General features: G+C 42.6%; 1 protein-coding gene across 5 annotated transcripts in view; it reads left to right on the plus strand.

The window, feature by feature from the left end:
- The window catches only part of TP63 (tumor protein p63), a gene marked incomplete at both ends in the record, with an annotated part of 227,026 nt that extends 218,534 nt beyond the window's left edge, over positions 1-8,492 (plus strand). For all 5 annotated transcript variants that reach the window (XM_080806124.1, XM_080806125.1, XM_080806126.1 and 2 more), the window contains 4 exons: positions 1,262-1,419; positions 3,692-3,836; positions 5,151-5,244; positions 8,196-8,492. In XM_080806124.1, the coding sequence (XP_080662250.1) occupies positions 1,262-1,419; positions 3,692-3,836; positions 5,151-5,244; positions 8,196-8,492 (694 nt within the window). The remainder of the gene's footprint in view (positions 1-1,261; positions 1,420-3,691; positions 3,837-5,150; positions 5,245-8,195) is intronic.
- Between the last annotated feature and the right edge of the window lie 3,377 nt (positions 8,493-11,869).

Raw genomic sequence — 11,869 nt, forward strand, 5'->3', positions numbered from 1 at the left:
AAGATTGTAAAAAGGGAGAGTTTCCCACCATGGGTTAGAAATAGGCTCAAGTCCAATTTTCATTCTGTGGTCATGGTAATTACTCATTGCCAGTGCCGTATAGTCTATGAAGTTCTTCCTCCCCTTCTCCTTTCCAGTTCTCTCCATAACCTGACAAGGTAGGTTGGATTATTATCCCCATGTGTCCACTACACTATGAGCTTCACACATGTGGGACTAGTTTTTGCCAGTTTCTTTACCTGTATCATCCAACTCAAGTAAGTGTATATGTGTTCAGTTTACATAGTTTTCTAGTGAGAAAAAAAAATGCAAGGGTGTTTTGTGGCCCACACAGGACCCATGGTTTCTAATATATTCTAGAGGAAGCCTTAAACTTTGATCTTCTGATGCTATATCCTGTTGCAATTATAGTAGATATCACCAGTTCTATACTCAGAGAAAAAGTGAGAAATAGCCCTTGAGTAGGGAATGTCATATGTAATAACATGCCTAGTATAACGAACCAATCCCAGTAAGTTTCCAAATTGAAATTATGCTAAATGGAATTGTTTGTTTTCCTTTGTCTCCCAGGAGACTTGTCAAAAGTCAACAGAAGAGTTGTTTGGGCTCCAGGCTTCTCCCGTGTAGAGAGGCTGTTGGCAACCCCATGGGTTCTCTCATGGTCCATGAACTGTGCTGAGAAAGCAGGGTTCCACGTTGGGGCCTCTGCATGACAGCAGGCTATGTTGCCAAATTCCCTGTTTGACTGGCTTTGCACTTATTTTCTGCATATCCCAAATGGCCCAGGAAGCTGCCAGTGAAGGTCCTCAGCTGGTTTGAAACTGGCACCTTCGTGTCTTTTGTAAGCCTGTGGGTCTTCACAGGGTTCTTCTCCAAGAAGCTTGATTTCCAAGCTTGTTTGACTTGTAGGGCAAGACTGGGTAAAGGGATGGAGAAAGAATAATATGGAGGCCAAAAGAAGATGCAATTATTCCCGCCCCCCCCACAAAAGAGATTCTTTAGGAGAATGTTCAACTCTGTACTCTATACATTCAGGAAAAATATGATTTGATGATAGCCTTGCAATCCTTCCCTAGTTAAAAAAAAAAAAAAAAAAGTTCTCGGATGGAAACACAAATAACTTCTTGTCATAGGTCCTAGAGGAATATTTTTACAAGTGTATAGCTCAAGGTCATGTTTTAATCTGAGACCTGTTGGGTATGACCAGTCCTGCCTCTCTAATGTCACATGCTCACCATCATTCCCATGTTTGTGTTCCTAGGACCTCGATGCAGTCTCAGTCTACATACGGTAACAGCTCCCCACCTCTGAACAAAATGAACAGCATGAACAAGCTGCCTTCCGTGAGCCAGCTTATCAACCCTCAACAGCGCAACGCCCTCACCCCTACAACCATTCCTGATGGCATGGGAGCCAACAGTAAGAGTTTCTCCCTTTAGCTGCACCTTAGGGGTCAATGGGGTTAGGGTAGGGGAAGACTCTGCTCTAGGATAGGGGAGAGGCTTGCTCCTAAACTAAGGAGAGGCAGAGCAGGACAGAACAGATCACAGTTTAATGGCTTGAGTTTCTTACGGTGAACTTTTTGTCACTTTGGAAGTGTATAGTTCATTACAAAGCACAGTTGGTGGAGATAAAGGAGGTTGTTCCTTCAGTAGGGTAAAGGACCTCTGTGATAACAACATTCCACTTCCTGTCAACCTGGTTGGGGCCCACCTCCTACCTCCTTTGAGAAAGCAAAAAGGAAATCTATCCAACATGTGGGAAGGAACATGGTGTGATAGACTTTAAAGTCCAGGGAAATAGATTGTGAAGTCTGGACTCTATAGCAGTATTAGCTGTGCAACTGTGGGCAAGCGCCTCTCTGCTCTAAAATCCTGTTTCCATTCATAAAATTATCACTCTGCACATTTAACATCTTATGATTCTGTGCCCCGATGACCTTGGCCTTCTCAGCTTGTCTACTTCATCTTGTATACAGTCTTTGAGGAATTGGCATAGAGAAGGGAGTCTCCCATTTACTTATTCATGCAAAGACTATGTCTAATTTAAGAGGCAACATGAGAATCAGGCGTCCAAATGGATGATGATTGCTATATAGCTTTGCTGTACATAGAATTATTCACTAGAACTAAATCTAGCAGAGTGAATTCCCAAACTAGAGAAAACCAAAAGGAGGATAAAATGCAGAAGGATGTCTCCTACCCTCAGGGATGCAGAAGCCCAAACAATGCACGTGTATCCTGTAATGCCCCTCAGAAAACAATGCTTCCATCTTGTCCTTTGAAATCCTTTATTATTCTGATCAAGCCTTTCAATGTGCTTTTCAGTATTGCCTTAAAGAGACTAGGGTTTTTTGTTTGTTTCTGTTGGTTTTTTTTTTTTGCTTGTTTGTTTGTTATTATTTTTTGTTTTAAGAAGTTAAGGGAAGCAAGGATTGTGACTTTCTATGGTCTGATGGCAAATACTCAGATTTAAATGAGATAGAGTGTATGAGGTATTGTTGCCTGGTCTGGCAACAAAGACTTCAGAGCCAAACTGATCTCTCACTTAGGACCCATTCATCCCTTGATAGGTCTGCTGCTTTGACAGTAAAAGGAAACAGTAAAAGGAAAAAGCACCATTTATATTTTTACTTTATTTTCTTCCTTGTGGCATCGTGGAGTCCTTTCGTTCCTTCATGTTTATAAAAGTTATAGTTTGCCTACTTTTTCTCATTTATACTTCACAATTTTTCTTTGATGTCATTGACAAAGTCAGAAGGAAAACTGATGAGATATGATAAGACCATGTTCCTTAGCTGCCCAGTTAGTGGCAGAGGCCTCTCCTTTTTGGCATATTTTATTCAATAAAAAACAAAACAAAACAAAACAAAAACCAAAGAAAACCAAATTGCATTAATCTTTTTGTAGATATGTTCCTTTGCTCTTTTTTTGACCTGAAGACAAAATTGCTTCATAAATATTATCAGTATTAACCTTTTCTTCTCTATAGGTGAATGTTTCCAGTTTGTAGTTTAGTTTAAAAAACAAAAAACAAAAAACAAAAAACAAAACAGTCGGGGTTGCTGATGTCTCTGAATACAATCCAGAAATGGACCCTAAGAAAGAGCTGGAATCTTTAATTTCATCCCTCCTTATTAGGCTTATGGCTCCCAAATATTGCAGTAAATCCTCCTATCCCCAGACAAATATTCCAGAGGTCACTGTCTCATTCACAGGTCTCTGCATTTGTTCACTGCACATCAGTTTACTGAGCATGTGATTGATGCCAGGCACTGTGCTAGGTTTTGTGGGGATTGAGACATGTACAGGGTCTAATCTCCAAGCTTGAGGCATTAGCTTAATGAGAGAGACAAAAGTATAACCCACGAAGGCAGATGCAAAGAGGAATATGTTAACATCAGGAGTAATGAGCATTTAGAGCATTAGAAATAGGGAAAGAAGTGGGGGAAGATGATTCTAAGGGAACATGTGAAGGTCGAATAGCATGCATCTAGTTCGGAGTTTGGTGACTGTTCTGTTCTGTTGGATGAGATGTAGGGTGCTCAAAGGGGTGCAGTGAGAGAGAGAAGGCTGGCTAGGAAGGCTGGTGAATTCGGTCCTTGGTAACATTCAACCAGGCCAGATGGACCACTGGGAAGCAGGTCCTGATGATGGCAGTAACCCTCTCTGTTCCTCCTGCTTCTGTTCAGTTCCTATGATGGGCACCCACATGCCAATGGCTGGAGACATGAATGGACTCAGCCCCACCCAGGCCCTCCCTCCCCCACTCTCCATGCCATCCACCTCCCACTGCACTCCCCCACCTCCGTACCCCACAGATTGCAGCCTTGTCAGGTGAGTCCACAGCATGTGCCCCTGGGGGCCTGTCCTAAGCAACTCTGGGTGGCGGAGGGTGGACACTCTCAGAGTCCATGACACAGCTGGGGGGGAAAGAAAGGGAAGGAAGCAGCCCTTCCTCTGGTGCAGTTCAACACTGTTACCTCTGATCTGGGGAGTGGTCATCAGTGTTGCATCAAGGAAAAGCACAATGATCTGCATGGGAAAAAGTGAAAATGTGAGTTGATAGGCATATCATGTTTCATGCCTGTTTCCCCCCATCTTCACTTACCCTTGCCTCAAAGTTTTACACGGTCAGTTGGGGCCTTCAAATTGGTGCTCAGGGCTGGGGTTCCCAGAAGGGCAGTAAACTTGCTATCTCGCTCCCTTTCCCGTTCTCCAGGACTCATAGCTCTCAGCCACCATGGCCTCGTTATGTTGGAGGGGGATGTGCATTAAAAAGTTTGAATGTATGCAAAAACAACAGAGACTTGCAAGAACCCGATGGTCACTGCTGCTTTGCCATAGGCAGAGAATGCACATTCTAGGCAAGAACATACAGATAGCCAGAAGAAAGAAAAGCATAAAGCCTCAAAAGCAAGAGTGGGTGCCACGTCTCCTGCCTAGCACACATTGCCTGCCCCTGCTTCATGTGCAGAATGATCCTCTCATTTGCTGGAATAATGTGCTGGAATAATGGGCATTGGTCCCCCTGTGATTGATGCAACAGTACCAGGCAGCATCAGCCAGACAGATGGCAAAGTGCATGGCTTGTGCCACCCAACCTGTGGTTTGGTGATGATGGCCTCACCCATCTGAGGCCAGCACACCAAAGGAGGGGTCTGTATTCTGAGCAGGACATAAATCAGAAAGCAGTAATGCCATCACGGTATAGTGGCCTCCGGTTTTTCTTAGCCACATTCACCGTTCTCAGAAACCCACTGATAACAAAGTAATTCTAGCAGAGATGCTCTTTTGGAAGTGAAGAGGCAGGAGGCAAGAGCGCTGGGAACCTGACCCCTGGACTCCTTCCTTTCACCCCCTGCAATGGCTCCTAAGGCACTTACCTATGTAGAGTGCCAAGAATTCCACCAATCACTGCTCTGCAGGAATCCTGGGAGCTGATTTTAATTTCTATAGACCTAAAGTTCAAGTCACTACCTATCCCCAAACCTCAAATCCAAGGCCCACACGGATTGATTTCATCTGCCCCTAGTCTCTCCTGTAGGGCATCCCAGGGCAAAATGTTGGGTTTTCCTTTACCTCGCCAATGCAGTTGGGGTGAACTTTCTTTTTCTGTTTCCTCCTTCCTCTTCCCTCCTCCCTCTGCAGTTTCTTAGCGAGGTTGGGCTGTTCATCATGTCTGGACTATTTCACGACCCAGGGGCTGACCACCATCTATCAGATTGAGCATTACTCCATGGATGTAAGTAACTGTTAGACATTTCTCTTGAGTTTTATTTCTTCCTTTCTTCCCTCTGGTGACATCCACCTGGTAGTTCAGTTCCCCCTGGTTTTAACACTGGTTTTTAGCATGCCCTCAGTCCTCAATTTCAGTGGAAACCATTACCAGATTAGAAAGACTCCCAGGCCTCCGCCTACATACCTGAGAAGGATAGCAATCAGTCTTCCCCAGCTCATCAGCTCAGTCAACAGTTGTCTGTTGCACACATATTCTATTCAGAGCGGGAAAGAGGAGATCCAATTCCTGCCTCCACGAAATTTACAATCTCTCAAGAACTCCAAGAATTTTCTAGATGCTCTCATTAATTGGTATGAGACTCCAAAGAAACTAGCAGGAAGCAGGTGATATTATTCTCACTTTAGAACATGGAGAGGTGACAATCATTTGCATCATGAGATGATGACAGAACCAGGAATAGAGCCCTGAGGTGGAAGCTTCTGGTCTTTAACTCTATTCACTGGCTTCTTCTACCTTTCCTTAAAGTCAGACTTTAAGGAAGAGTCAGCTGTTCCTCTGTTAGAACTGTGTGTTCATTCATTTTCAATTCTATCAGAATACGGTCAAGCCATCCCCGATCATTGGCAAAAATCATTGGTCATGGTTCAGGTCCCATCCATGCTTTTTAGTAATAATGAGAACCTGGGGTTATCACTTTGCCTCTCTGAGCCTCAGTTTATCAAATGGGGTTCAAAAGCCCTTCCTTCTGGCTTTGATGTCCCTTGTCTTTTGGAGCGAGCAAGCTGGAGAGAAGGGGACTTTTTCTTCCTTCCTACACTGCTTCTTGAACTGCTCACATGGGAGCTTGTATTGTTCTGGTTTGCAGCAATCTGATTCTCCTCCCAGGCTGCCCTTCATGCTGCTCTCTTTGGGGTTTACTATCCTCTTTTCCAGCTTCCAGAGGGCCTCTTGAACTGGTGGAAGAAGATACTGTCTGCCTCTGCTGCTGCTTCTCTAGTTGGGATCTCTTCTTTCCCCTCCTTGAGCACCGATGCTAGAGATGCCCCTGCAGCATGAGAATCCCCCCAGCCCTGTGATGATGAGAATATGCTGTACCGTCCTTCCGCCCTCCCCCCCACCCCGCCCCATAAATCACCCTGGCTGCTATTCTCTGATGGAATGAATTAAGTGGAAACTGTAAAGCGAGCTTTAGGAGTAAGTTTTGACAGGTTTCATGTCACTTTATAATAACGTCCATCCGTTGAGGAGAACAGAGCTGCCCTGTGCTTGACAGCCCTATGTGATAAAACAGGGACTATGTCCTTTCTTACATTGTTAAAATGATGCCTTCTACTTGCTGACTGTCCCCACGGGGGAGTGTGTCAGGAGGCTCCTCCCTTGGCTCTTAGCATCTGCAGATGTCCTCCACAAGTCCCTCTCTGCTGGTGTTGGCTAGGTTTCATGCCAATGTCTGGGCCACAGCTTCCTCACCTGTCAGTTGTGAGTTCCAATCTATCCAGAGAATCACACGGCTTGTTGGGAGACAGTTTACAGAGTTCTGGACTTACTGAGAATTTCCAAAGCAGAAAGACTTACACTTCCTTATTTATGTGTGGGTTGCCTTTTTATAATGTATCCTTCTGCTAGACTAGGAAATCAGAGGACCCATACTGCAGGCGTCCAAAAGGGGAAGTAACTGGGAGGCTCTCTAAATTCTGCATCCTCTCTTCAGCTTCTCCCATCTCATTACTGGAAATAGAAACCTTTTCCAGCTTGTCTTTCAACTCCTGTCTGAGTTGCTTGGAATCTCTTCCTAGAAAAAGAATATGGTTCATTTGGGAAGTTTTCCTAAGTATCCCCTCTAAGATGCCAGGATGGGTTCATAAAAATTTAATATAGTAATCATGCAAATGGTTAAGCTTTAGATAGTGTGCTTCATAACTTCCAAAATACTTTCACATCCATATTTACACCTGAACCAATACTGCGTGTTGACCTAAAAATACTGCGTGTTGACCATTTTACTAAGGAAGAAACCTAGGTCAATAGGGGAAAAGTGACTTGAGGAAGGTCTAGAGCCGGTCAGTGACAGTATAAGAACCTCTGTCAAGAGCTTCTTACTCCAAGCACAGTGTTCTTTCTACCCACCACGCTGCTCCATAAAAGAGTAAGCCATCACTGAAGCCAGCTAATGAAGGGATAATGCAGATAAGTGTGAGAGATGTCACTGCAGTTAGTTAAGACAGAGCATGTTCGTAATGCCTTCCACTCACATTCATAGAACATGGACACATACTCTGCATTTGGATACCCTGATTTATGCAAACACCAAGCAACCTTCTAGCCATTAGGGCAGTTTTAGGTTCAGAGGCTGTCCTGAGTCCCCAGTTCATTTACTTAATTGGGTAACTTTAGACTTGTCAAACTCTCTGACCTTCAGCTTTTCGACCTATAAAACAGGTGTAAGAGTACCTACCACTAATCTGAGCATTAAATGAGATCATGAATGTAAAATAATTAGTTCAGTGCCTCGCATGTAGAAAGTGTTCATTACCTGTTAGCAAGCTTTTCTTCTCATCAACTCACTTGAGTGGTGGTGATGGTCCATTAACCTCTCTCTTCTAGTGACTAGAGCCAGGTAGATTTAAGAGTTGGAAGGTACCTTTATCTTCTGTTTTTGTTGCAGGATCTCTGCCGTCTGATCTAACTACTATCCCTATTTTACCAGCAAAGAAACTGAGACCAGGAGGGGATAAGTGAAGTGTTATCCACAAGCAGAAATGGCACCTCAAGGCTGTACCTTTTGCTTAGTTACATATAATGCCAAAGGTTATTGGAGAACTAATCATATTTTGTAGAGAGCAGTAAATTCACGTGGGTTAAATCAGAACACTGGGAATGACAAAATGACGTGGACTAAATGTCAATTTGTCTCTTTGTCCTAATTCTCCCTGATGCCCTTCCTTATTTCATAGGATTTGGCAAGTCTAAAAATCCCTGAACAATTCCGACATGCCATCTGGAAGGGCATCCTGGACCACCGGCAGCTCCACGACTTCTCCTCCCCTCCCCACCTCCTGCGGACCCCGAGTGGTGCCTCTACCGTCAGCGTGGGCTCCAGTGAGACCCGGGGCGAGCGTGTTATTGACGCCGTGCGCTTCACCCTGCGCCAGACCATCTCCTTCCCACCCCGCGATGAGTGGAATGACTTCAACTTTGACATGGATGCTCGTCGCAACAAGCAACAGCGCATCAAAGAAGAGGGGGAGTGAGCAGTACCATGTGAACTCCTCCCATGCTCTCCCTGTCTGTCTGTCTGTCTGCCTCCCTACAAGGCACTAGTGCTTGACCTTCAAAGTGTCCTCCCTAGCTCCTCTCCTTCCTCTTCTCAGTCTGGCTTCTTAAGGGAAGAAGAAGTAAGAGGTTATCTTTGATCTAATGTCCAACCTGGCACCTGATTCTGATTCTGGCTTTAAGCCTTCAAATCTATTGCTTGCAGAACTGAAGTTATCATGGCTAGGTGGAAGTGAGCAAAAGAGCAGTGGGTATCTCTTTAAGCTGCAAAGATTTCTCATTGACTTTTATAAAGCATTTTCACCCTTATAGTCTAAGACTATATATATAAATATATAAATATACAGTATATATTTTTGGGTGGGGGGCATGGAGTATTGTTTAAATGTAATTTAAAGGAAAGGAAATTGAGTTGCACTTATCAGCTTATTTTTTTAATTTACTTGTTTGGATGGCTTATCTATGCCCCTTCTTTCAAGGGGTATCATGTATGGTAATAGGTATCTGGACGTTGATGGCACATATGAATGACAAAAATGTCCTTTCAGTTCTTCTGATGCGAAGCAATTGCCACATCAAAGCTTTGGTTGGATCTAGTTGTTTTTACCATTGCATAACGTGTGTATGAGAAAGTATTCTTAGGTACATGGTTCTCTGTGTTGGTGCACCTTATGTCACTGACGTTGCTACAAGTGGTGGTTATTCACTCTGGGGTTATTTAGTCCAATTAGAAGAAAAAGTCCATGTTCTCACTATCATACCCTAGAAGAAAGGAAATATCCTCTCTTGCTTTGGGTTGGGTGTGGAGAATGTGGGTCGTGGCTAAAATTCTTAAAAGTTCCCTGGCAGCTAGTTCAAAAACATCAGGTACATGTATCTGGGCATATCAACAACCCCCCTTCATTTAATACCAGATGCCTTATCTTTTGGTATGTATTTGGAAAATATTTGTGGCTAAGTTTCAATCCTGGACTAAGTCAATGACACATTTGCTTGTTATAACTAAGGTTGATTTGATTGGGATGAATGCCGTCTCCCTAGTTCTTACACGGAAATTGTAGTGTCTATTCAGAATATCCAGGAAAAACAGGAATCATACAGAAATACTGAATCTCCATTAAACAGTGAGAGAGATCAGGGAGTCATGAATTGAAATTCTTAAAAGAACTTTTGAAACATAGCTAATATTATTTGGTGCATGTTTCTTCGGAAAACCCTTCTATTGTATCAAATTCTGCATGTAGAGGCTGGTTTTCATTTTCTCTTCAAGGTTTAAAACAGGAGTAGTGATCTGGAAAATCTAAAATGATGAGATCTGTTTTCCTGTGGCATCAGTTGGATCACCCTATCACTTTTCATTCTTGATCAATAGGAGTTTGACTTTGTTGGAAAATAACTGTGAGAATCCAATTTCCCGTCCATCTCTCTCCTGCACTGTCACAGACATAAAATGTCCCCACAGATCAGGGGATAAGCCCCTGGAGGTGTTGCTGGAATCACATAAACAGATGGTTGTCTTCAGACTTTGGGAAAATGTGTAAATGGCAATATTCCTGTAGATCTTTCAGAAAGATGCTTTTTTTCCCCAAACCCTAAAACAAACATTTTGTACATAGGCTGATGAGCTCTAAAATCCTTCTGTGCATTCTGATAAAGGGCTGTGATTGCACATAAGCTTCCACTGTCATTTTAAAGTGCAAAAGGGCTAATGTAGCTCAAAAGGATAATGTGTGAGTTTCACCAGGAAAGTGTATATATGTTTTGTGTGTGAAGTTGCATACTTTGTGTCTCAATTTTTATTGTCTTCTTGGGCTAGTAGGTTTTCCAGAACCACAGTTGAAACTTTTTTTTATTATTATTATTATTGTTTTTATACTTTCATGGAAACATCATTTAGTAAGACTACAGTGTCAAACAAGGAAAACAAAAATACCATTACTGTAAGATAGGGGGAAGGGAATGTTGTTTTTTATTATTATTTTTATTTTGTATGTTCAAGAAAGCGAGTCCTTGATTTCAAAGTTTTATTGTGCTTAAATGGTAAAGGGCAAACTGTTCATTTGTGCAGTAAGTATGCAGCTTAGCTTTGAAAACCTACCGAGGGGAAGAGTAAAAGTGGTGCATTGGCAATGCTCAGAGGGCAGATAGCCTCCCCAACTGTCCTGAGCGTCTGAACGAACCTAGGACCTCCTCTGAGCTATTTCAGCACTGTTCAGGTAGCATCAGGGACTCAGAAATTCCTGTACTGTATTGTACGTGTTTGGCACTAGCCAAGGCTAGGCACCAAGGCTGGCCTCATGTCCTGGTGGCAGCTAGGATAAAGGGTGAATGAGTATTCAGGACCGACAAGTGGGAGTGGACTTAGTGGAGATCTTGGCAGGGTGGGGGCTGTTCAGCTCAATGCAGTCTGCTGAAGAGTGGATGGGTTTTTGTTTGGAAGTGAGAGAAGCAGAAAGGGAGACTAGAACTTTCTTCATTAAATCCATTTGTCTTTTGTTTTCTCGATATCCTCCTAAAGTACATTATGTGGGATGTTGAATGTTAAAGGTTGAATTTTTTTTATTATTTTTATAATTGTACAAAAGTTAAATGTCAAATGTTTTATATGCTTTATTAATGTTTTGAAAGTTTCTTTCTTATAGATGCGATACTTTTTTTTTTTTTTTTTTAAAGCTTCTGTTGCTTGTCTTTGGTATTTTGTGTAGTGGGCTTTTGGTGAGCCAGAGGCAAATCCCCAAGTCACTTCTGTTTGCCAGGACATGCAATAAAATTAAAAAATAAATAAAAATGCATTGAGAAATGGTGTTGATGGGATATGTGTGTGTGTGTGTGTGTGTGTGTGTCTGTCTGTCTGTCTTCTGTCTGTCCATCCATCCATCCATCCTATTTTTATCACTGAGGAAGAAGAAGAGGCACTGAAAGAAGCATTAGAGTTTCAAATATTGATGTTTCTCATCTCAGACCAAATAATCATTATTTTCTTATTTTAGCCAATCTATAAGGAAGGAAAGAGTAGGAAGCTGTCCTCCTTTATTACATGAGATACTCCCAGATGTAATACTTTATTTCCCTGAAAGCAGAAAAAATTTGCTTTGGAACAGGGACTAGACTACTGATATTCCTAATGTCTGTTCAGTGACTTTCCCGTGGCAACGACTTAGCAGTGTGGGGGAGGGATGCCGATTACCTTATTACATGTGGAAATAGCACTGCAGATGGTGGGCTCTGGGTATGTTCCCCTTTAAACTCAGTGTTACTCTCACCTTTCAATTACATACATTTATTCAGCCAATAAAATACTATCAAAATGGCTTAATGATTTTTACTAAAGAAATGAAAAAGTTTGTTCTTTTAT

The sequence above is a fragment of the Martes martes genome, assembly GCF_963455335.1.
Source record: "Martes martes genome assembly, chromosome: 1".
In the NCBI taxonomy this organism is placed as follows: domain Eukaryota; kingdom Metazoa; phylum Chordata; class Mammalia; order Carnivora; family Mustelidae; genus Martes; species Martes martes.